General features: G+C 40.1%; 2 protein-coding genes across 2 annotated transcripts in view; one reads left to right on the top strand and one right to left on the bottom strand.

Annotated features, from left to right (window-relative positions):
• Positions 1 to 15677, top strand: part of LOC140950022 (BTB/POZ domain-containing protein KCTD7-like) — an 18115-nt gene extending 2438 nt beyond the window's left edge. Inside the window, exons 3-4 of the mRNA XM_073399180.1 lie at positions 13352 to 13585; positions 14072 to 15677. Coding sequence (XP_073255281.1) covers positions 13352 to 13585; positions 14072 to 14623 — 786 coding nt within the window. The 3' untranslated portion in view covers positions 14624 to 15677. The remainder of the gene's footprint in view (positions 1 to 13351; positions 13586 to 14071) is intronic.
• The window catches only part of LOC140950020 (alpha-1,2-mannosyltransferase ALG9-like), a 23864-nt gene continuing 12585 nt past the window's right edge, over positions 15486 to 26764 (bottom strand). The window contains exons 11-18 of the mRNA XM_073399179.1: positions 25650 to 25692; positions 24138 to 24220; positions 23459 to 23530; positions 22469 to 22598; positions 20944 to 21091; positions 18234 to 18363; positions 17123 to 17253; positions 15486 to 16650 (exon numbers count right to left, since the gene is read on the bottom strand). Of these exons, the coding sequence (XP_073255280.1) occupies positions 16506 to 16650; positions 17123 to 17253; positions 18234 to 18363; positions 20944 to 21091; positions 22469 to 22598; positions 23459 to 23530; positions 24138 to 24220; positions 25650 to 25692 (882 nt within the window). The 3' untranslated portion in view covers positions 15486 to 16505. The remainder of the gene's footprint in view (positions 16651 to 17122; positions 17254 to 18233; positions 18364 to 20943; positions 21092 to 22468; positions 22599 to 23458; positions 23531 to 24137; positions 24221 to 25649; positions 25693 to 26764) is intronic.

The following is a 26764-nucleotide window of genomic DNA, read 5'->3' as shown; positions in this document are numbered from 1 at the left end:
CCAGGCCAACCGGCTTTAATTCTTTGTATAAGGTGGTGAAAGGGAAATTCAATACTACGCACTCAGATAGTGAGAGATTCATCCGCAGCGTACCAGAGATTTTATACATGTACAGTAGTTTCTACAAGGCTTTCGCAACTCATTGCTGTTGTAACTAGGAAAAATTTGTTTTACTTCTAGCAACCTTTAATTTTTTGGACCAAATAACACGGTGTCACCAGTCACTTGTAAACTTTTCACAGTAGTGTTTTTGTGAATTGAATTTACCAGTATTGGGACTTAAACCATGGACCGCAATCAAGACTTCAGCAGGACTGAGTATTTGAGACTAGAATTATTCTCTCTCGGAAAAACTAAACCAACGTAGAGAACCGCTCCAAAGGCCAATTAAAAATATCAAAATATTACAAAAAATATATCAAAAACTGTATCAAATGATTCCTTTGAAACTGAACTGAGTTTTTTAGATATCATATTTTAGACATTTTAATCATTTTTGAAAATCACGTAATACCTCCTCGCTTCTCACATACATTGCTTTTCTGAAAAAGTTACTTCGATTTGGCTGGCGAACTCAGTAATTCTCAGTTCGGCATACTGACTTTGGTACCCCGCAAAAAAAGAAAATTTCTGGCTTCGAAAGCCGCAATTCCGATGGTATTAAATCTGCGGGATAGTTGTGAAGAAATGGTAAATAGATCGGCGTTTAGTAGGTGCGGAATAAGGTGGCTGAGCACAAAATAGGATATTTACAGAAAGCTTCAGATATACGGCAAAAGGAAAATGTCAGTTCAGGTTGAGAGTTTCCCAAAATAGAAAATGAGCAAATAAAAGCAGCTCAAAACAATTCTTATAGATACAAAAATTGGGTGAAACTACTAATTTATTTCGGTAATGGGTTCATGATAACCGTCACGAATATAGAGACATTAAGTGACCACTAAGCCCACTATGAGAATGTTGATGTAATTGCTGTAGTTACTGTAGTTGGTGTAGTTAGTGTAGTTGGTGTAGTAGCTGTAGTTGGTGTAGTAGCTGTAGTTGGTGTAGTTACTGTAGTTGGTGTAGTAGCTGTAGTTGCTGTAGTTGGTGTAGTAGCTGTAGTTGGTGTAGTAGCTGTAGTTGCTGTAGTTGGTGTAGTTAATGTAGTTGGTGCAGTTAGTGTAGTTGCTGTAGTTGGTGTAGTTAATGTAGTTAGTGTAGTTGGTGTAGTTAGTGTAGTAGCTGTAGTTGGTGTAGTTGGTGTAGTTGCTATAGTTGGTGTAGTTGGTGTAGTAGCTGTAGTTGCTGTAGTTAATGTAGTTGGTGTAGTTAGTGTAGTTGGTGTAGTTAGTGTAGTTGGTGTAGTTAGTGTAGTTGGTGTAGTAGCTGTAGTTGGTGTAGTAGCTGTAGTTAGTGTAGTAGCTGTAGTTGGTGTAGTTGCTGTAGTTGGTGTAGTAGCTGTAGTTAGTGTAGTAGCCGTAGTTGGTGTAGTTAGTGTAGTTGATGTAGTAGCTGTAGTTAGTGTAGTAGCTGTAGTTGCTGTAGTTGCTGTAGTTTATGTAGTTGCTGTAGTTGGTGTAGTAGCTGTAGTTGCTGTAGTTAATGTAATTGGTGTAGTTAGTGTAGTTGGTGTAGTTAGTGTAGTTGGTGTAGTAGCTGTAGTTGGTGTAGTAGCTGTAGTTGGTGTAGTTCCTGTAGTTGGTGTAGTAGCTGTAGTTAGTGTAGTAGCCGTAGTTGGTGTAGTTAGTGTAGTTGGTGTAGTAGCTGTAGTTGGTGTAGTAGCTGTAGTTGGTGTAGTAGCTGTAGTTGAAGAGTTGCTGTAGTTGGTGTAGTAGCTGTAGTTAGTGTAGTAGCCGTAGTTGGTGTAGTTACTGTAGTTGATGTAGTAGCTGTAGTTAGTGTAGTAGCTGTAGTTGGTGTAGTTGGTGTAGTTGCTGTAGTTGGTGTAGTTGGTGTAGTAGCTGTAGTTGCTGTAGTTAATGTAGTTGGTGTAGTAGCTGTAGTTGCTGTAGTTAATGTAGTTGGTGTAGTTACTGTAGTTGGTGTAGTTAGTGTAGTTGGTGTAGTTAGTGTAGTTGGTGTAGTAGCTGTAGTTGGTGTAGTAGCTGTAGTTGGTGTAGTAGCTGTAGTTGGTGTAGTTGCTGTAGTTGGAGTAGTAGCTGTAGTTAGTGTAGTAGCCGTAGTTGGTGTAGTTAGTGTAGTTGATGTAGTAGCTGTAGTTAGTGTAGTAGCTGTAGTCGCTGTAGTTTCTGTAGTTGCTGTAGTTGCTGTAGTTGGTGTAGTAGCTGTAGTTGCTGTAGTTAATGTAATTGGTGTAGTTAGTGTAGTTGGTGTAGTTAGTGTAGTTGGTGTAGTAGCTGTAGTTGGTGTAGTAGCTGTAGTTGGTGTAGTTCCTGTAGTTGGTGTAGTAGCTGTAGTTAGTGTAGTAGCCGTAGTTGGTGTAGTTAGTGTAGTTGGTGTAGTAGCTGTAGTTGGTGTAGTAGCTGTAGTTGGTGTAGTAGCTGTAGTTGGTGTAGTTGCTGTAGTTGCTGTAGTAGCTGTAGTTGGTGTAGTAGCTGTAGTTGGTGTAGTTGCTGTAGTTGGTGTAGTAGCTGTAGTTAGTGTAGTAGCCGTAGTTGGTGTAGTTACTGTAGTTGATGTAGTAGCTGTAGTTAGTGTAGTAGCTGTAGTTGGTGTAGTTGCTGTAGTTGCTGTAGTTGGTGTAGTTGGTGTAGTAGCTGTAGTTGCTGTAGTTAATGTAGTTGGTGTAGTTAGTGTAGTTGGTGTAGTAGCTGTAGTTGCTGTAGTTAATGTAGTTGGTGTAGTTACTGTAGTTGGTGTAGTTAGTGTAGTTGGTGTAGTTAGTGTAGTTGGTGTAGTAGCTGTAGTTGGTGTAGTAGCTGTAGTTGGTGTAGTAGCTGTAGTTGGTGTAGTTGCTGTAGTTGGAGTAGTAGCTGTAGTTAGTGTAGTAGCCGTAGTTGGTGTAGTTAGTGTAGTTGATGTAGTAGCTGTAGTTAGTGTAGTAGCTGTAGTTGCTGTAGTTGCTGTAGTTGCTGTAGTTGCTGTAGTTGCTGTAGTAGCTGTAGTTGCTGTAGTTAATGTAATTGGTGTAGTTAGTGTAGTTGGTGTAGTTAGTATAGTTGGTGTAGTAGCCGTAGTTGGTGTAGTAGCTGTAGTTGCTGTAGTTGCTGTAGTTAGAATAGTTAATGTAGTTAGTGTAGTTGGTGTAGTTAGTTTAGTAGGTGTAGTTGCTGTAGTTGGTGTAGTTGGTGTAGTAGCTGTAGTTAGTGTAGTAGCTGTAGTTGGTGTAGTTAGTGTAGTTGGTGTAGTTAGTGTAGTTGGTGTAGTAGCTGTAGTCGCTGTAGTTGCTGTAGTTGCTGTAGTTAATGTAGTTGGTGTAGTTGCCGTAGTTGATGTCGTTAATGTAGTTGGTGTAGTTGATGTAGTTGCCGTACTTGGTGTAGTAGCTGTAGTTGGTGTAGTTGGTGTAGTTGCTGTAGTTGGTGTAGTAGCTGTAGTTAGTGTAGTAGCTGTAGTTGGTGTAGTTAGTGTAGTTGGTGTAGTTGGTGTAGTAGCTGTAGTTGGTGTAGTAGCTGTAGCTGGTGTAGTTGCTGTAGTTGCTGTAGTTGGTGTAGTTGCTGTAGTTGGTGTAGTTAATGTAGTTGGTGTAGTTGGTGTAGTTAATGTAGTTGGTGTAATTAGTGTAGTTGGTGTAGTTAGTGTAGTTGGTGTAGTAGCTGTAGTTGGTGTAGTAGCTGTAGTTGGTGTAGTTGATGTAGTTGCTGTAGTTGGTGTAGTTGCTGTAGTTGCTGTAGTCGGTGTAGTTAATGTAGTTGGTGTTGTTAGTGTAGTTGGTGTAGTTAGTGTAGTTGGTGTAGTAGCTGTAGTTGGTGTAGTAGCTGTAGTTGCTGTAGTTGGTGTAGTTGGTGTAGTAGCTGTAGTTAGTGTAGTGGCTGTAGGTGGTGTAGTTGCTGTAGTTGGTGTAGTGGCTGTAGTTGGTGTAGTTGCGGTAGTTGGTGTAGTTGCCGTACTTGGTGTAGTAGCTGTAGTTGGTGTAGTTGGTGTAGTTGGTGTAGTAGTTGTAGTTAGTGTAGTAGCTGTAGTTGGTGTAGTTAGTGTAGTTGGTGTAGTAGCTGTAGTTGGTGTAGTAGCTGTAGTTGCTGTAGTTGGTGTAGTTGGTGTAGTAGCTGTAGTTAGTGTAGTGGCTGTAGGTGGTGTAGTTGCTGTAGTTGTTGTAGTTAGTGTAGTTGATGTAGTAGCTGTAGTTAGTGTAGTGGCTGTAGTTGGTGTAGTTGGTGTAGTTGGTGTAGTTGGTGTAGTAGCTGTAGTTGCTGTAGTTAATGTAGTTGGTGTAGTTAGTGTAGTTGGTGTAGTTAGTGTAGTTGGTGTAGTAGCTGTAGTTGGTGTAGTAGCTGTAGTTGCTGTAGTTGGTGTAGTTGGTGTAGTAGCTGTAGTTAGTGTAGTGGCTGTAGGTGGTGTAGTTGCTGTAGTTGGTGTAGTTAGTGTAGTTGATGTAGTAGCTGTAGTTAGTGTAGTGGCTGTAGTTGGTGTAGTTGCCGTACTTGGTGTAGTAGCTGTAGTTGGTGTAGTTTGTGTAGTTGGTGTAGTTGGTGTAGTAGCTGTAGTTAGTGTAGTAGCTGTAGTTGGTGTAGTTAGTGTAGTTGGTGTAGTTGGTGTAGTAGCTGTAGTTGGTGTAGTAGCTGTAGTTGCTGTAGTTGGTGTAGTTGGTGTAGTAGCTGTAGTTAGTGTAGTGGCTGTAGGTGGTGTAGTTGCTGTAGTTGGTGTAGTTAGTGTAGTTGATGTAGTAGCTGTAGTTAGTGTAGTGGCTGTAGTTGGTGTAGTTGCTGTAGTTGGTGTAGTTGCCGTACTTGGTGTAGTAGCTGTAGTTGGTGTAGTTGGTGTAGTTGGTGTAGTTGGTGTAGTTGGTGTAGTAGCTGTAGTTGCTGTAGGTAATGTAGTTGGTGTAGTTAGTGTAGTTGGTGTAGTTAGTGTAGTTGGTGTAGTAGCTGTAGTTGGTGTAGTAGCTGTAGTTGCTGTAGTTGGTGTAGTTGGTGTAGTAGCTGTAGTTAGTGTAGTGGCTGTAGGTGGTGTAGTTTCTGTAGTTGGTGTAGTTAGTGTAGTTGATGTAGTAGCTGTAGTTAGTGTAGTGGCTGTAGTTGGTGTAGTTGCTGTAGTTGGTGTAGTTGGTGTAGTTGGTGTAGTAGCTGTAGTTGCTGTAGGTAATGTAGTTGGTGTAGTTAGTGTAGTTGGTGTAGTTAGTGTAGTTGGTGTAGTAGCTGTAGTTGGTGTAGTAGCTGTAGTTGCTGTAGTTGGTGTAGTTGGTGTAGTAGCTGTAGTTAGTGTAGTAGCTGTAGTTAGTGTAGTTAGTGTAGTTGGTGTAGTAGCTGTAGTTGGTGTAGTAGCTGTAGCTGGTGTAGTTGCTGTAGTTGCTGTAGTTGGTGTAGTTGCTTTAGTTAATGTAGTTGGTGTAGTTGGTGTAGGTAATGTAGTTGGTGTAGTTGGTGTAGTTGCGGTAGTTGGTGTAGTAGCTGTAGTTGGTGTAGTTGGTGTAGTTGGTGTAGTTGGTGTAGTAGCTGTAGTTAGTGTAGTAGCTGTAGTTGGTGTAGTAGCTGTAGCTGGTGTAGTTGCTGTAGTTGCGTTAGTTGGTGTAGTTGCTGTAGTTGCTGTAGTTAATGTAGTTGGTGTAGTTGGTGTAGTTGGTGTAGTTAATGTAGTTCTTCGAGCAAAATCTATAATAACATAAAAGGTAATGGACTAGATGAACTGGAAAGTCACGATTTCCGTCGGTCACTATTGGTTTTCCAGTCAATGAATAAAGAACATAACACCAATCATTCAAGTCAAAGCATCCTTGATCAGCGCGCAGAAAATATGGATTTTAGAAGACAACCATTACCAAAAGATGGGGACTGCTTCTTTTTTTCGCTCGCTTTACAGATATCGAACTTGTTGACCACATGCGACGAAAAAGTTGAAGAACAATTCAGCAAACTTGGAATCAAAAATCAACAAAGTATTACCGAAATAGCACGAAATTTGCGACAATTAGTGGTTCAAGAATGGTTAAGTAACAGCGAGCAATACCAACACTTTGTTCAACCGGGCCTTGACTATTATTCTGAAGCGAAACGATTCCTAGTGCCAGGTCATTTTGCAGCGAGTATTGGTGATGCTATGCCACTTGCCGCAGCCAATGTCCTCCACCTTCCCCTTGTCCTTGTAACGTCAGTAACAGATTGGCCTTTGACAATCGTTACGCCACAAGTTCAGGCTATTTCCAATGTGCCGCTGTATCTCGCATTTACACAAGAGGAAAGTGGTCATTATGATTCATTGATTGAACTTTCAAGACCCCAATTTGAAGGAAAATGCAGGACAATGCGGGAAATCCGAATAAAGTGCCGTTGTGGTGTCAACAACAAAAATGCAAATACTTTAAACTGTTGCGAGGTATTAAAACAAAGTATTGGGAGAAAAAGAAAGTACTCAAGTAGATGCAAATGTTTGAAAGCGGGAATAAAATGTGGGGATAAGTGCAAATGCAAAAGCTGTGGAAACGGAAGAAACTCACCTAAAGCAAAGCAAAGAAAGAACTACAAAAGCAAGTTTATTAAAACATCTTTCACTAAAAGAATAACAGAAAAACCATTTTTATTACAAAGGGAAGGCGCGGATTACACACGTAGCAGTTTTTCTGTGTTGGAACTTATGATTTTGGAATTTTGCCTACTGTCGTTGGGAATCAAATCTTGCAAAAAGAAACCAGAAAAAGTCGCAAAGCTCTACAACTCATGTATTGATTTTTATAACCGCTCTACAGCACACAAATTAACTCGGAGGTCGATTATTGAAATAAAAAAGGAAATGAACAAACACAAAAGTAGCAAGAACAACAAAAAATAGTTTTATTTCAAATCTTTACTTACATGTAACAATGAAGTAACAAACAAGGGTTAATCGTGTAAGTCGCAATAGTCATTTAATATATGTGATCCAGGGGCTCTTTATTTATGCGGGCAAAAATAGACGAATACTAAATCGCACTCTCGATTCACCAAAACTTTCACATAATGACAATGCTTTAAAGTATTTACGGTGAGGTCACTATTTGAGGTTTAATGACCATAGATTTTAGGGAAATAGGGAAAACGGCGCTAAAATGAAGATAATACGTAAATTTCAAGTGCTAGATGCAGTCAGACATTGTGTAGCGTAATTACATAAATATTAAGAGAAAGGAAATAAAGGTGAAGACATCATATAATTTCAATGAAATTATATCAAATATCATCATTATATAAGATTAATTACCCGTTAGAGAGAATAAGTTTCAAGAATCACCAGAACGTTTTCGAGATCCTCCCAATTACTAAGTACATAAACAAGTGTCATTTTGGCGAGAAAACTAGTTGGCCGTCGTCAATCTACTACGTTCTTTAGCGAGAACGTAAAAAGAAACTTTAAAAAGGGGGGAAAAAGTGATCGAATGTACATTACAATCTCGTCATCGTATTCCTACAACTATACCAACTAAAAAAAAGTAACTACATCGAAACCACACCAAACTACATCGAACTACAGCAGAGATGCCAAACTCTGGAAATCTGAATTCTGAAGACTCTTTCTTTTGCATTACTCCCCGACTATCAATGATCAACCCCCCCCCCCGCTCCCCCGCTCCCCCGCTCCCCCCCTCCCCATAAGCACAATTCCATCCAGTCCCTAATAGGCTTAGCACATTATATAAAGTCTTACACGAGGTACAGACCATCACAATTAGCTTTTATGATTGTTTGTTAGTGATGAAACATGTGCGAAAATACCGCAGAAAAAAAATTACTAATTATACTACACCAACTACACTTACTACACCAACTACACTAACTACACCAACTACAGCAACTACACCAACTACAGCAACTACAGCAACTACAGCAACTACAGCTACTAAACAAACTACAGCAACTACAGCAACTACACTAACTACACCAACTACATTAACTAGACCAACTACAGCAACTACATTAACTACACCAACTACACCAACTACACCAACTACATTAACTACACCAACTACACCAACTACACCAACTACATTAACTACAGCAACTACAGCAACTACAGCTACTACACCAACTACAGCTACTACACCAACTACACTAACTACACCAACTACATTAACTACAGCAACTACAGCAACTACAGCAACTACACCAACTACAGCTACTACACTAACTACAGCTACTACATCAACTACACTAACTACACCAACTACGGCTACTACACTAACTACAGCTACTACACCTACTACACCAACTACAGCTACTACACCAACTACAGCTACTACACCAACTACACTAACTACACCAACTACACTAACTACACCAACTACATTAACTACAGCAACTACAGCTACTACAGCAACTACACCAACTACAGCAACTACACCAACTACATCAACTACAGCAACTACACTAACTACAGCTACTACATCAACTACACTAACTACACCAACTACGGCTACTACACTAACTACGGCTACTACACCAACTACACCAACTACACCAACTACACCAACTACAGCTACTATACCAACTACAGCTACTACACCTACTACACTAACTACACCAACTACACTAACTATATTAACTACACCAACTACAGCAACTACAGCAACTACAGCAACTACAGCTACTACACCAACTACAGCTACTACACCAACTACAGCTACTACACCAACTACACTAACTACACCAACTACACTAACTACACCAACTACATTAACTACAGCAACTACAGCTACTACACCAACTACACCAACTACAGCAACAACAGCAACTACACCAACTACAGCTACTACACTAACTACAGCTACTACATCAACTACACTAACTACACCAACTACGGCTACTACACTAACTACAGCTACTACACCAACTACAGCAACTACACCAACTACAGCTACTACACCAACTACAGCTACTACACCAACTACACTAACTACACCAACTACACTAACTACACCAACTACATTAACTACAGCAACTACAGCTACTACACCAACTATACCAACTACAGCAACTACAGCAACTACACCAACTACAGCTACTACACTAACTACAGCTACTACATCAACTACACTATCTACACCAACTACGGCTACTACACTAACTACAGCTACTACACCAACTACACCAACTACACCAACTACAGCAACTACAGCTACTACACCAACTACAGCTACTACACCAACTACACTAACTACACCAACTACATTAACTACAGCAACTACAGCTACTACACCAACTACACCAACTACAGCAACTACAGCAACTACATGAACAACAGCTACTACACTAACTACAGCTACTACACCAACTACAGCAACTACAGCTACTACACCAACTACACTAACTACACCAACTACAGCTACTACACCAACTACACTAACTGCACCAACTACACTAACTACACCAACTACATTAACTACACCAACTGCACCAACTACATTAACTACAGCAACTACAGCAACTACAGCAACTACACCAACTACAGCAACTACAGCAATTACACCAGCTACAGCTACTACACCAACTACAGCTACTACACCAACTACACTAACTACACCAACTACAGCTACTACACTAACTACAGCTACTACACCAACTACAGCAACTACAGCTACTACACCAACTACAGCTACTACACCAACTACACTAACTACACCAACTACATTAACTACATCAACTACACCAACTACATTAACTACACCAACTACAGCTACTACACCAACTACAGCTACTACACCGACTATAGCTACTACACCAACTACAGCAACTACAGCTACTACACCAACTACACTAACTACACCAACTACAGCTACTACACTAGCTACAGCTACTACGCCAACTACACCAACTACACCAACTAGAGCAACTACAGCTACTACACCAACTACAGCTACTACACCAACTACACTAACTACACCAACTACACTAACTACAGCAACTACATTAACTACACCAACTACAGCAACTACAGCTACTACAGCAACTACAGCTACTACACCAACTATAGCTACTACACCAACTACAGCTACTACACCAACTACACTAACTACACCAACTACACTAACTACACCAACTACAGTAACTACAGCAATTACATCAACATTCTCATAGTGGGCTTAGTGGTCACTTAATGTCTCTATATTCGTGACGGTTATCATGAACCCATTACCTTTATTTCAGTGTAGAAATAAATGTACAGAAACGACAAGTACAGGGGAAATTTGGTCACTTGGTACAAATTCGCGCTTGACGTAGACGTCTTTAAAACCTCTCTATTGATTTGGTAATATAGTACGTATGGTCATGATGAGGTCCTCTGACCGGAGGGAGTACCGGGGGGGTTACTTCCTTCTATGGCCTAAAAGAGGGCATGTGCCACTGGACAGGGTATGGTTTTTGACCTCTCTGTCTTAGTCTGGGTATAAAATTTCGTGTGAGTCTGTCGTCAGGGTATTGCCTGAACAATTGATTTTATTTGCTATATGAAATTTGTTTGTACTCCAAGTACACAAAAGCAATGACTTTAACGTGAATAGTTTATTGCAATTGCCAAAAGATGGCTTTAAAACAAGACGACGTGCATTTTGTCCTTTGTCCTAAACAGGGTAATAAATTGAGGGTGTTGTCCTAAACAGGGTACGTGTTATAGAATTTTTTTGTTCTACACAGGGTCAGGGTTTCATAACCTCAGCGGCTCACTTATACCGAAATATTGGTCGGGTAACCCCCCTCCACCCCGGGAGACTTATGTCCTTAGCCACGATGTTTCGCTTATTGAAGGGGAAACTATAACTCTGTTGGTCTTTTGCAACTGTTTTTGCGGTCGTCTTCGTTGCTGTAACAGCTTTACTGAACCATCTCGCGCTGTGGGCGCTTCGTTATTTCGCTAGTACAAGGCTATCTGTCGATTGTCGGATTTTACCCTAACTGGGTCTCTTTAGGGACCGGTCATTATTTATCACCTGGGGGGGGTCGGAGGATTTTGGGCTAAACACGATGAAATTTAGCCGATCCCCCCTTTAGATGTTATTTTATTGAAGTGATCCCCCCTCATAACTATATATAACTTTCGTGATCCCCCCCCCCCCCATGTCTTTGTACCCATATTCACCTTTCGACGTGCACTGTAAATGACACTTTGAACAGTGCGTCTGATTTACGGTCATTGATCGATAAAGTCATTTGCAGGCGATGAGTTGGCCTATTTAGAAGAAGCACATAGGCGAATCACTACACTGCACGAGGAACTTCAGTCCGCATCCAACAAGTTGACAACAGCGCATATTTACCTGTCAAAGAAGTTTCCCTTGTGCGGGAAAACCGCAAACTCAACAATGTCAAGAAGAAAGAAGGAAAATAAGAGGAAGGTCCGAAAAACCAAGGACAAGCGACTCAAGCAGAGGGCACGTCATCTCTTAGGAAACTTGACCTCAATCGAGGTCGCGGGGCAAATTTTCGGTTCAATCGAAGAGAATGATAGAGTTACTCCTGTAGATAGCATCAATGCTGACTTTGCTAAGAAACTAACAAGGCGTTTGCATCTAGACCCTTTGCTATGGCTACTAGAAAAGGGTATTTTTAGCACGACCCTAGCAAAAAATCTAGAGCAAGTAGCGGCCATTTTAAGGGCACAAAGTCCAGGGTCAACCTGCCGAAGGGGACTAAATGTTGCTGTTGAATCGGATGACGAGGCTCAAGAGGCAAATGAAGTTGTTGAATGGGATGATGAGGCTCAAGATGAGGCAGATGAAGCAGTTGAATCGAATTTAGTATAGAGCTGACACAGGACGCCCATTCCTGGAGAGGCGATAAATGGTTTATGTTTAAACAAACACGCTTTTTACAATGTTTCAGTTATCAGAAGTTTATATAGTTCACAATTTAGAATTCACCTGTCATGTTTAAAGATGAATATTAGCTAAGTCATGAGCACGTTATAAAAGGAAAAATATAAAAGCGTTAAAACAAAGCTTTCTCGATATAAATTGAAATGCACACATTCGCCAGTGTGACAGACTTCAGTTTTTTAAATAAAGTTGTGTTAGAACAAATTGAGATTGCAAATGCTATCATCTCCCAGCAGAATGGGCACATTTATGTTGTATGCTTTCAAACTGGCATTGTTCAAGCAGATTTGAGTGGTCCCCCCTCTGAATCCTTCCAAAATTTTCAGTGATCCCCCCTTTTGGGCTCTCAGTTACGACTGATCCCCCCCTCTGTTCTCCTAAAAATCAAGTGATCCCCCCCAAAATCCTCCGACCCCCCCAGGTGATAAATAATGACCGGTCCCTTAGTAGGGTACGTAAAAGCAAAGGCCGAAGCAGCTGCTAAGAATTTAAACTTCCTGACTAACATAGTAACAAAGCGATTAAAAAAGCCACACCTTTTCTATCGAGTAATGAACACAATACTCGATGGAAAGAAAGTCGACTAAACGGCGTTTAACCGGCCGTAGGACACAGAGTAGCTATGAACTAAATGTAAGGGAGCTATTTGAATCAATATTTCGCGTGATCATGATTTTTTCTCTTAGCGTTGTAGATTCGAATACATGTGATAAAATTCGAACAATAAGGGCCCGAATCACATGTAATAATGCAAGAAATATCGACCTTCGTTATCTTAAAGACTTCTAGTATAGATAGACAAACAAGAAGACTTCATATCTTTAAGATCTTTGCATTTATTTGACATCAGATAATACACTAATAATTCTAGTGTATTCCGACCAAACGACCTCTGAAGCCCAAATCCAAACATAGTGCGCTTGGGCTGCCTGTGCTTTGACACGAATCAATAGTTAAGAGAACTATTGGTCCCAACTTTATTACCCTTAGTTAAGTTTGGGCACCCGTTGCTTATTGCTGGGGATAACCCTACAAAAGTCAAGACTAGCATTCTTTCTAGTGGGTAGTTATACTCCTAGGTGCTTCATTCCGTACTTATTCACACCTTTTATGGTGCGCCTTTATGCCTCGCTTCTAGTTTTTAAACCTGATCAAAAATACACGAGTTTTTTTAACGGCTTCACAATCTCTGAAATAGATAACCTCATTCTTGCACTTAGATTTCCGGTTATTTTGGTCTAAAAAGTTGGACGTAAAGTTTAGCCGTGTCTTTATCAGACATAAAGATACTCGTTAAGCATTAATTTCGTTTGTTTTTCTTTCTGAATTATTAATGAGTTTTTAAATTATTTTTTAAACTTCAGAGCGAAACGCGATTTTGTTAGAAGGGTCGTAGCAGCTGTACATAGGCATATAATCTATAACCTGTACCCTATAACCTATTTTTATCTCTTCCTCTTTTACTCGGTACAGTGCTTGCCACGTGTGATTCCACTAAATGTTGGAGGATACAATTTTGTAACCACGCTGTCAACGCTCACCAAGGACAAAGACTCAATGCTGGCGGCTATGTTTAGCGGAAGACACACCCTGGATACTGACAGTGAGGGGCGATACTTTATTGACCGCGATGGGACGTATTTCAAGTACATTCTAAATTTTCTTAGAGATAGAAATCAGCTGCCTTCGGCTGATGTTGCGCTTGAGGTAAGGATCACATTTGCATGCTTTTGGTCATGAATATAGAGACTATAATTGAAATATTAGGGGAAAATAAACGCAAAGAACAAGACGAGAAATCACAGCAGATTTGAGAATCTTCTGTAAAGGTTTTTAGACAAAGAGAAGAGAGGGAAAGATAAGGAGATCGAGGGGCTGTTAGCCTGCGAGCAGGTTCAATTGTGCGAGTTCGGGGAAGATTTTGGCGGCGCAGACGCAGATACCTAACCTCGTCCCCAGGGCGCTTTCCACCTCCAAAGCCAGGGAAAAGGGCCCTGGGGACGAGGTTAGGTATCTGCGTCTCTTCCCACAAAGTACCGCATGACTCGCATTCAATCATCTTCCCCTGCCGAAAATCATTTAAACGAGGATTGGGGACGATTCCTCTTATTCACTTTAATGACTGCTGTCGTTTGCCCCGTGACCCGAGGATGGTGTGGTTGACACTTCAGCTTTTCTTCTTTACCTTTCCAGGTATATAAAGAAGCACAGTTCTACCAACTAGAAGATCTAGTACAAATACTAGAACGGTTCTCTGTCGTGTTCTCAAACAAGTTGGAAAACGCGCGCAAAATGAAACTCGGGAACGACTTCTCCAAATGGCAGCAAGACATCATTGCACAGGCGCAGAAAAATAGCCTACAGAACCTCGCCTCCACGAGTAAGGTAAGCCTGCTGTCACTCGAGGATCACAAGAAAATTAAAGAATGCGGAGAATGCGTGGGTCCACATGCGCACAATCTGGTGGTATCCAAATCGGCTAAACAGGGTTTAGTACACCATCAGGAAACATTTGAGTACGTACAGAGAAGGTTTAAAGAGACAGATCTAGTCGTTTGCTTTCTGAACAACACGGAAATGAAATTGTTTGTCGGCATCACCGAGGCGGACTTGAAGAACAATGGTTACTGCTGCACTTTCCGCGAAGAGAAAATACGCTGCAAGAACTTTAAAGTTCATTATGGAATAGGCAAAGAGGAGTGCCGCTTTAATGTCACGGAGCACATAGTGGAGTTTGAATGGTAAAACATAGAGCATAACATTGTGGTGTAGGGGTTGGGGTCCAGTGGCCCTCCATTTTCAATAGGACAATAGTCCAGTTTCGAGTTGGCTAGGACCACTGAATTAAAGAAGTGAAGACGCATTTTTTACAGGCTTAGCCTCCATCTGAGGTAATATATTCACAAATTCCAACCAGAAAAAGACTTGTTTATTACTCTGTCTATTGTGTATATTCAAATTTCAAACACTTACTTGACGGAATTTCTGAATATTTTACTTTACGTCGAGGCTAACCCTGTATAAATGTGCCGTTAATGTTTGTATTCAGCGGTAATTTTTTATTCGAAACTGGACTATTGCACTATGATGTCATTTTACTACAACTACCAGAATCCTTTGGAGTGTTGTTTTCTTGTGCAAATTAAGGCCAGTGTTCTTTAATTCTCAGCGGGATTGGCAAATTTAAATAAGAAAGCAAAAACGAAATGAATTCTGGTATTTGTAGTCAAATGCCGTCATCGTGAAAATGGCCTATTTCAATTGGATTCCTAGGACTCAATAGACCCTAGAGGATTGTTGCATGCATTAAGCTATCAATTCATCGCTCGACTCCATGCATATACAGTGAACTCGTGGTCGATGGTAAATCTCTCGTCTTTTTAGTTTAGGTTAGAATTTGTACATAAAGTATTTCGGTCCTAACGAAACATGTGGCTTTTGTCCAGTTTCTTTCAATGCAGAATTGACAAATAGCGGCTATTTCAGCCAATCAAATCGCAGGATTTAAGATAGAATACCAATAGAATTTTAATATTACTAATAATTATAAATGGTTTATGACTAGTTTACGAAGAATAATTTTCCAAGAAAATAGCAAGATTTCCCACAAAGTTTTGAGGATATTTTATTTATTAAAACATTAAAGTATTAAAAATAGTTATTTACGTTGAGACGATAGTTGCGTAAATGCGACTGCATAATAATATATTATATATGACGAAAATATGAAAAGAGTTATAGCTACAGAATGAACATATTAAAGACAAAAACTGCGTTGGTACTCAATCATATTTGAAAAGGTGCCTCTGATAAACTTTTGTACTTTACGACGTTATTGTTGTTTTCGTTGTTTATGTTAATGTTATAAGTTGTCCTGTCATTAGATTCTGTGGATTAATTCTAAATCGTGACCATTCAAACGAAATCCACAGTGAATGCGCAAGGTGCTTCTAGCTTTTCAAGCTGCGTGTAACCATTCAGAGCAGTACTTTCCGGTAGCTGTCTTTATTACTCTGTACAACGTAGTTCTAACTAACGGATAAGTGTTACCTGAAAGTTACTTAGCAGTGGTTTCCGGTCGCACTGTTAATCCTTCAAGTGAAAGAGTTGGTTTCAAATGAAAGGGAGGGAGGAAGGGAGAAAAAAATTGGGGCGCTTTTCATTCAAGAAAAATTTCGGTTTGAATTTCAGAAAATCCCACGTGCCCAGTGGAACGGTAAATTCCCGTTGCACAGACACGACCCAAGCCACCGCGCGTTTGATTATTGTCCTTATAAGAGGGGTACAGAAGAGTGTTACTGGGACAATAATTTTTCAAATGGAAGGAGAATTTCGGCCTGACCGGTGAAAGAAGACCTTTCATAGGTGCTCTCAAATATTCCAGGCGGTCGGACTAACCTGAAATGGTACGTAACAATTGATTTTACACCGAAATTTCGGGAATATTGGGCTGAACGGAAAGCGACCCAAGTCTTGTAAACTAGATTAAACCAATTTACCACGGCAAAAATACAAACAGCAGCAGATTTCTCTGATTTTTTCAACTCTCTCGCGTCTAAACATAGTACTGTACAATTTTTTTCAATCATCCATTCCTAAAGTTCGGTTACTATGATTTTCTTTTTCGTTAACTTGCACTTTCCTCTTTATCTTTTCCTTTCTTTGACTTTGCGCTCGTCTTGCGCAGTGATCTTAGTAAGACGTAGTTTAAATACGTTGTGTGGCGGTAGGAAACGAACGGGATATAAAATGCCCTGAAGACACGGTGAGATCTGAAAACACAACAAACAGTCTTTCAAAATTCTAGAACAAAAGGGGGATCAATTTAGGTTTCAGGAAAACTGCGCACCTACCCCTCCCCTAAGCCAACATTTTGCCCCAAACGAGAAGTAAGCGTTAATGTTGGCTTAGGGGAGGGGTAGGTGGGCATTTTCCCAGAAATCTAAATTGATCCCAAAAGAGAACCTTATGGGAGGGGAGAAAGGGTAAACTCTTTGATAAGGGTGGGGAAAGGGATTAACTGGTCACCAGAACACTCAAGCAAAAAGGGCAAACGTTTCCTTGTGAAGAGGAGTTCCTGAGGGTAGGAGTAGCGATAATAAAATGGTATGTGAGGAGAGGTTTGGTTAGATTCTGCGTCTAAAACAGACTTGAAAAGACAAAGCTTTGCACTTCTATCTTCATGTTCTCCACAACGTAAACCTTAAAAACTCACGGGTTTAAAGAACATGTCACATTACTAACCTCTCAGCGTCCAGAAACGGCTTTTTTAGTAGAACCTCCCACTCTTTTGTTCGTTTGGCGAAGTCTGGTTCTCTTTCAGTTTCTCTGCCTGTCTCTAGATCCACAAGGAAATCGCACTTTGTAACAGAAATCTTAAAAAGAACAAAGAGCCCCATGAGACTCGCTTTCAATGATAACACTACAACCATGGACAAGTCTTAGGACACTTTTGCATTTGTGGGGCTTTTTTCAGTTCACATATGCCCAACCCTTCCCCCATTCCACAAGCACCGTTGGACGCGTGTAGGGTGGGGAGAGGGAGAACTGCAAGAAAATTACGAAAAGGTGCACTGTTTTATGAAGACGCCAAGAAATTACAGAAAATTATGAATAATGCATTAATGTCCCAAGGACTTTTGTCCCGTGTTGTAGTATTACACCAGGCAGTTAGAAAAATAAACTTGTTCAACGGAATAGAGACCACCTCTCTTGTAATTATTCAACAACGTTCGAAATGTTTTAACATTTAAAAATGGTCTATTTTATAACTCTACATAGCATAAAACCTTTGTCGAAAATTTGTTGAACAGTCACTGCAACTTTGTTAATCATCAAATGTTGAGACTGAAGATCAATGGCTGAAGATGAAAAAGCTTATTCTCGTAACATTTCCCCTCACATTTCTTAGGGCAACAATGAGGAAAAGTTGTTAAAAATCAGGGCATTAGAAACCTTGATATTCATTCTTTTTCTTCTCAGGTATCAATGCATGACGACAACGGATAAATTACACCTTTTAAAAACAGCGCGCCTACACCTTTTAAAAACAACATACAGAGGGAGAAATCAACGTTGCACAAACAAGTGCGCCATAAGAATTCAAACCTGGTCTTTCTTTTGCACTCATTTTTTTCTCCAAAGCTTTCTTTTCGTTTGATTTTACTTTTTCGTCAAGCATAATCCCTAAAACATTCCAACACCGCCGCCATCATCATCATCATCATCATCATCATCGTCATCATAATCATCACATATTATCGCCACCAACACTTCGACCACTTACTTACGCATGCAGTTACTACCACCACTAACTTACCGTGACCAATAACTCACTTATCACACCTTTACTTACATATCTTGAGGGCTCTTCTTCGTTCATGTCGTTCATCTGCGTCGGGATTATTTTAGTGGCGTTAGGTGCGTTGTTGTAAGGCTTTGGCAACTGGCCACGGAATTCGGAGCGAATAAATTGGAGGTACCACCTAGCATAAATCATATAAAACGTGGTAATCAGTATGAAGCTCTGGTAATAGACATGAGAAGTGTGATGTCATCTTACCATGGTAGCAGTAGTTCTGGATGACAACAAAATCAAAGACGACGGCGACGGCAAGGAGAACGGCAAAAAATAATATGTTTATGTTAACAAACAACAACTTTGCACGTGCGTCACGCTTTTTTGTACATTTCTTTGCCGTCGTTGCACCACTACGACGTGAAACTTACTAATTTCACGAGCCCGCTTTATGGAGTAGGTCAACACAACACAAAAATTGTCGCTTTCTTTTTCTAAACTTAGATAACGATAGATACGGTCCCAAAGAAAATTTCACCAAAATTTATCAAATTAAATGAAATTGAATAAGATCGGTAAAGTTTGAAATAGTGCGAATAGACTTTTAAGTGAATTTATCGGTTTGTTGTCATCCAAAAATTTTGCTACCATGGCAACGTGACGTAACGACTTCTTCTTTCTGTTGGCAACAAAATTTGGAGCAAAAAAATATAAATAAACAGAGGGTACGGTTGACTTTCTGCGGCTTGAATCTTCGGTAACTCAAAACTCGCAATAACTTGACGCTTCGCTAACCCACTTCCATTTTCTCTTTACGTCAGGTCATCTTCATAAATTAACACGCTACATCACTTATTCCTTATTTTGTTTCTAAATAAAAAGTTCATAATCAAAAGTTGTTCAATGTTTACCCCCCCCCCCCCCCTGATAGTTAAAGATGTCTTCAAAACTGTTCTTCACCATTTAAGAGCTCTTGCTAAGGAAATCTACAAGAGTCAGTACAATGGTTACTTTTATTCTTCTGGAAACGGATGTCTTCAAAGCTACTACTTTAGCTCTGCTACCAAGCCAATTAATAACGAACTAAACACACGTAGCTAAATTGCAGACATGTTTGGGTTAGCTGACTATGAGAGCATGCTACTCTATATCCTGTAGCTTAACAAATCAAGGAACAATATACCTGCGTAGTCGTTAATGGCAAGTACTTTAGAACCAATAAAATGCTAGAGGTGAAACTGCATGGCAGGACTAGACATCCAAAACACGAATCCTTGCGTTGGTAAAACCCAAGGTCAGCTTTAATTGTCAAGAAAGCCTACTTTAAGGATCGACATTCAAGTTAAACAAATCCGAGAAACAGACAACACTACTCGAAAAAGCAGGAACTATGAGTGAGGGCTAAACCTTGAAGAACCTTGGACTATGAATCATTAATAATAAAACTATGAACTTATCATTACGCAAAAAAACAACAACAAACAAACAATTTTAAATACTTAAAACCACTGCTTCACACATTACTGTAAATACTCATGGTGCTCATTTCAAATTGTGCTAATTTCCCTACAAAATGTCCTTCAAAGAGAGTTAGCTCCGTAACCGCATCTTTCACCAAGAAACTCATTAAACCGTGAACGCTGGAAATATTTCTGAAAAATTAATGTGATGCAAGAAAAAAGCCAATCGGGCGTGAGAAAATTAGTTCGTGGTTTTGACTGAGGTTTGTTTTCCTTTAACGCAGGAGTCTATGTGATAAACTCCTGTTTAACGTTATTGCGATTTTAAATATCAAAACTGAATCAAAGGTTCACGATTTTGTGACTCGCGCAGTAATTAAAGGCGTTTAAGCACATTCTTGGTCCAAACTGGATTAGGTGAAATAATGCGTGGCTCCACAGCTAAGGGGAATAATATAAAACAAACGAAATTAAATTACATTTTAAGGGTCAAGGAGCCTGGGTGGTCTGTTTGAGCACGAGCAACCTCGTTGTAAAAAAAAAAAAAAAAGGTAAATTGCTTGTTTACCCTCGAAGCACCTAGGAGTTCATATGAACTCGTTTAAACGTGTCAACTCGTTCCCAGGGAGGAAGAGAGAGAAACCTGGGAAAGAGACTCGGGCGCGCGTCGCAAAGTCGTCACTTCACTGTTTGGGAATTTATACGGCATTTAACATGATTTCGTCATCCACACTGACACACAAAGGTACAAAATAAAATAACCTTGTTATATAAATGTTCCTTTACAACTTCCGACAACAAAGAGCCTTAGTAACGTAATGGTCTTAACTCGATCCAAATAAAGATGACGGGTTCATTCTTCGAATATACGGCAAACACATCAAAAGACTATTGCCTTAACTAAGTCGCTATTTTATGGAATTTATTTTGATAAACCTTCTTTGCCTCCCAGCATTTTTCATAACTATTGTTTCCAGTTTGTCTTAAGTATTACAGTCGTCACCAAAGAGATTGAAGGCAATGCTTATTCAAGATTAACTGTTGCTTGGGATTATACTCCTTACCTGGTATCTCTTACCATGTGTACCAGTGGTTTTTCCCGCGTGCGACGAGGAGCTTCGTCGACTGCAAGCAGAAACGTTTTCGGCCGAAGGCCGAAGACACGAAAGACTTAACCGAAACCAGAAACCGCGTATGAAAAACCTCTGGCATTCAGGGTAAGTATCACTTTGTCCCATCCTTTCTTCACGTTTCCCAAAAAATGATGCCAGAGAGAAGCATATTTTAACTTAAACTTTAAGTATTACCTTTCTGAGGGTAAAAAGAAGCTGCTTGGATATCGGTACCATTCCTTGCCAACACACAAGTTAATTCGCTTGTTAGCAGGGAAGGGATGTTCTAATGTTGATGACATGTGGTTCAGCTCTACATACAAGTCCAGTGGAGCATGGTAACCTAGGAAAATAAACTAACATTTAGTCTCTTTTAACAGAAAAGATTCACTTAAATTACTCTTTATGTTAGGAAATTAATTCTCCACAAAATTCAAGTCGCGTTAATTTCTTCAGTTCAAGCTAGCCATACAGAATATCCTTAGTGCCAAGAACTGAAGGAAAACACGAGTGCGTTAATTTCGTTCATTCAGGATATCAAGGTTCTCGTTCGTTCACGTTATTCAACTCTCTAACACTTCTGTACGTTGCAAAGCGACGAGTTCTAAATGAACGTAACAAAGGAAGCAACAGCAAACAGTTAGAAGCATGTTTTACACCCACCAAGAGTTGACAAATCGGAATCACCTCAAATAAACTTACACGTTAAGAAAAAACTAAATATATCTCTTACGCCAATAAAACGGTGGCTGAGAGGGGAAAGCGCACGTCAACGCAGGCAAACAAACGGGCCTCGATTTCAGGATTTTCTCTTAACCCTTGGAACGAGGTTCGCACAGAACATTAGGCGGTTATACACCATTAAGACACGGCTCGGATCTACCAAAAAGCTACCAAAGTTTGGCACAGAGCACGTAGGTTGAATACCTGCTTCGTCCTATAAGGTAACTGTTTGGTCACAATTTGATGTTTAATATACTACCGATATGTTTTGATGAAGGGTCCAAGACTGACATGACTGATTTTCAGGGAAAACAGGCGAATGCGCTGTCTGTATAAATGAACGGGAGGGGCCGGATGCACTGTGGGAAAATTTGAGTTCATTATGTAGCTAGTAAATACGCAGAAAATTACGAACTCGAAGTACTTTCCGGTAGAAATGTTTTTTTATGCAGTATAAGAAAGGTCTAAACTAGGAGTGTGATCCAGGAGGAAATCCTAAAGTGTGACCATTCAAGAGAGAGCAAATCAGGCGGTTCTACTTTTGAGTACGGGGACGGAATTCTTTGGTGTGACCAATCAAATGATGGCTATCCAGCAATACTCTCCCGTGGAAATGTTTGTTATGCTGTTCAAGTTGGCTCTGATTTTTGAGCACAAGAACAAAATCCTAAGGTGTTACCGAATAGTACTTTTCTATCGTACTGTTAATCATAGAGGTTTTACTTTTGACTCTAGCATGGCAAATCAAATGTAAACTACTGTCCAGTACATTCAGCTTTAATGTCCCGTTGTAGTTTTCGTTGTTGTGTGCAATATGATTCTACTTTTTAGCTCTGTGGATGAAATTCTATCTGGAAGTGACCACTCAGAAGAATCTTTCTATGCATTACCTTCACATTGTACTATTGTTTAATCTGTACTTCTTTTCTTTTTTTCTCTCATAACGGAACTTATTAAAGCTATTCAATGAACCTTGCAAAAGAGAGTTAATACTAACCATAATAAAGAGCGCTAGATCGCGAAAGAGACAACAAAGAAAAAAGAACGCTGACGAAAACTGCAAACCAGGTTGAAGAGGCGGCGTAATGCTGCCTCATGTTACTGAAGAACAGGAAATGAAAAAGTTTCTGCGAAAAAAAAAAACAGTATAAGAGTTAAAATTAAGAAAACAGTATGAAAGTTTTAAAAAGTCACAGATACAAAAAATAGCTCTCCAGAGGGAGAACGCTATCACAGTTTTTGTTATGTCTGTTTTCACTTGCGATTTTATCGGCTTGCTATTTCATATAAGCATGAAATGCAGCCTGCTTTGTCGAAGAAAATAGAGCGTGATTTCTTACATCGAAGAAAAAAACTTTCGACTTACAAGATGATGCTTATCTATCTGGCGCAACAAGTTACGCTTCACCTTCACCTCATATAGCACGCTGATGACTAGCGTCGAAGAAAGACTGACATCTGACATCGAGAAAAATATACTTTTCGACACAACTGGTCACGCTTATTTCTCTGACTTCACCTTCATGTTGCGTAGCATTGCCGATGACAACAATTATCCCTTTTTTGCAAAATTTCTTTTGACTAGAAAGAAATAAATTGATATAATGACAAGCAATGACTGGAGTGTAAAAGAATCTCCTTGTATTTTGCATCTGGCCTTCAGAATTATCGCTTCTCTTACGTGTTTCAGTTTCAGTTTCAACACAAAAATAACTATAAAAAGTGCTGATTGTCCATTTTGAACTTGCCCATACACTGAGTCGGTGTTGTGTCGTCGAATAAGATAGACTGTGGAATTGTTTAAGGGAACGAATTTTGGTCCAGCTTCCCGCGCAATCTTGTAATAGCCAATAAAAGCGGCGTCCCCAAAACAGTGCCATGATGCAATTCGGCGTGTAACACCAGCGCTCTACCGACAGAGCTTACTTTCGCGACAGATAAAAACATTATAAAGTCAACAGGAATGGAACAATAACAATTAACGTACTTGTGTTTCTGTGAGTGTCACAGCGCCATACGCACAGACGAAGGGATAAATAGGAAATAAAAATCTCTCCTCCTAGGCCAGAAATATAACACAAAATAAATCAATTAAAATAAACTTGTGTCATTACTTAGCAATACATTATTGTATTAACCTTTTGTTTTTAACACAGCCAGAAAGCTTCAAATTTGTCTTCCTATTCCCATCAGTCGTTATCCAGCTCTCACCAATAATAGAGAACCCCTCTAGATTCAAAGACGAGGACGACTGGTAGCTTTCTTTTACTTTTCCTACCAGAAAAATTAGTATACTACTACATGAGAAATTTCTGCAAATTGATTGGCTTAGAGCAGTGGTATTTCAGCTTAATTTGAAATACCTACATGTGAAAATTACAAACCTTTTGCGGTTAGTAGTATGAACAAATAATAGCATGATTTGTACGTGATATTTCAACAGGTCGCAACAGGTCACCCAACAGCTAGTTTGTTTTTTAACAGATCAGAATTTGGTGGGGGTTCATTCGGCAAAGGAACGCCTTAGTATCCCTTCACTCAAGTTTGGCTCATTTATTTTTATGGCAGCTTCGAACTCTCCTGGCAAGAATCTCCCACCTTATAGATCTAGATATGGATGTACATGACAGTTTTCTCGAAGCTGTAAAATAGTTTTTTTTTCTTACCTTATGAGGTCGGGTAAAGAATATTAAAATCCAGATGTACATTCCAGATAATGCTAACCAGATTGGTAATACTGAAGAGGGGACTAAACAGAGAAAGATGATAAAACAAAGAAGGCTAGTCACGTTATTTTAAGGAAATTCATATTTTTTATTAACCAAGCGCCAGGCCAAGATAGCTGGCGTGCGTTTTTATGGACCAAGATGAATTTGAGGGAACAGAGCCAATATTCTGCCAGCTTGATTGAACAACATTGGCAAATAAAGGATTTTTTGCACGGGCAAAACAAAATCTTTACTTGCGGGCAACCCCAGGAGGGCAAGATAGACTCATCTGTGTTCTGTGGAGGAGGAGGAGGGGGGAGGGGGGATAGAAGAATAACAACTAAGTGCAAGGAACATTTTTGATTACGACTGAAGCTTAATTCGAGTTTAATGACTTGAAAACAAATATGATTGTTATCGATGATATAGTAATAAGGTATGGGGATCACTCTGTCCTGGGACAAGTTTAAGACCAGCCGAAAGTAGAAACAAGGAGGATCACCCTGTCTTTCTTGGTATTTTCTTTTTTTTGGGGGGGGGGGGGAGGAGGATGGAACGCCAGTCTTGTCACTATCGGGGACTCGAGTGGAGGGATAAAGGAAAACACGTGTAACTTCTTTAATAGTCTTATTTGTATAATAACCAGGGTACACTTCCTAATGCATATCGATTTTGCATAGGTTATCATTCATGTTTGCAACTAGGAAGCTTTTTTTTTTGTTTTTCAATGAAGTGAATACACAACGCTTACGCCGAAGACCTTTGACTTGCTATGACGAGGGATTGGAACTACTGAACCGATGTACGGTGGCTAATTTATTTAACAAAACATCCGATAAAGTGAAACCCCGCCTTACGACCATAGTCTGCTTTTTTCCCGGGATTTCAGGGTGGTCCGAGGTGTTGCTAACAAACATTAAAGTTACCTACTGTGCTGCGATGTGGGTATTACTCAGTATGTTTTCAATCGTTTGAATGACGTCATTCAGTGATTCCCCATCTACACTTGCCTGACCGCTCCTCTACAGGCTATTTCGAACCAAAGCAGGAAGAGTGGTATCAATGCGAGGGTACTGGAGACGAGTGAGGTGCTCAAGCAGGAAAAGAAGGATCGAAGATGGCTGGGGGAGAGATGATTTGACGGTATGGTAACCGAATTCTACCGTCAAATTTCTGTTTTACACTACCCCACGGGCACAGTACCACCGATTTCTTAGAAACCAACTCCTTTACCTCTGTCTTACAGACTTGGATGGCACCCATGTAACAGGTCTGGTAGCCTATGACCAAGCTCCCTATGTGAGAAATATTGGGAGAAGACACGCGCGTGGAGCAAGAGGTGGGGCCGCTCGCTCCCGCGTTGTCCTGGTTTGCTCGAAATGGAGAGCTTGTTCGCAGGTTAGTGGCAGGCTATAGGTTTGCCTTTGTACGTTACCCACAACGCTTTTTATATCTTTGTTAATCACTTACACTTCTTTTCCTGCGTTTGCGCAATTATAAACTTGACAAAAGCCTGTTGCAAAAAAACATAATACAGTATTAACTTTTAAGTTACTAGGCGACATTTTAAACGTCTGAAAGTTTTCGCACATTACTCGATTAAGTTTTTGGCATGGCTGGGTCGATCGAGACAATCAAAATGATTGTATGAGAACCATTCAGTATCTAGACTTCAGTCATATCCTGGGCTGGGTTGTTCAAAGCTGTTATGATAACCGAGGGTAAGTGCGATATGAAAGCTTTAAAAGCAAATTACCTTTAAGTATTAATTATTTTTGTGTACATATTGTTCAATGGATGCTCTACAAAGAATTGGAGAAACCACTCCGACAGAATGCGTTTAAACCAGAGAAAAAGAAACCCAGATTAAAATTCTGCCCCAGATTAGCGCTAATTGGTCTTTGAACAACTGAGCCCAAGGATCGTCCCACATAGCATCGGAGGTGTTTCAATATGATTCTCCTCATCGTCTGAACACATTTTGAGACGACTCCGGACTTGAAACAATCTAAACGATTATATGGAAACAAGGATTAAAGCACCTACCCATGGCTTAACTCTTGTACCAGGGGCGTAGCCAGGATTTTTCCAGAAGTGCGCACAATTTTCCAATGTTCTACGCCTACCCCTCCCCTCCCCTCCCCACCCCTTAAGTCCTAAGTCTTTTTCAGGCCTTGATTTAAGGTGAGGCTGATGAACAACGCGTTCACGATTATATTCCTCCGGCTGGCTATCTGCACGGGATTGTCGCGCTTTTTCTCTGAATATATTTAATGAGCCACGTCACTTCGCTGGAAAAGGACATTGGGATGTGCGAAGAGCAAAGTATCTTGTTTCATAAACAAACATATTTTGAAGAGACAAGCACAGTTAAATAATCTGAGACAAACTTTCCTTTTTAATTGAAAGGTTGTTGGGAAAAATGTGCACGCGACAGTCCCGAAAGGTAATATGGGAGATGATCAATACACTGTTCCTGAGACTCAAGCTGTCGAGCCTACTTTTGTCGCTTCATTTAGCACTCGCAAACATACGTCCATGGCCCTTCGTGCCATTCTTTCAAATTTCTTTCTTCCACCCACAAG

This window comes from Porites lutea, chromosome 10, assembly GCF_958299795.1.
Source record: "Porites lutea chromosome 10, jaPorLute2.1, whole genome shotgun sequence".
In the NCBI taxonomy this organism is placed as follows: Eukaryota; Metazoa; Cnidaria; class Anthozoa; order Scleractinia; family Poritidae; genus Porites; species Porites lutea.
The sequence above is the reverse complement of the archived record's forward strand: the minus strand, read 5'-3'. Positions and strand labels throughout refer to the sequence as shown.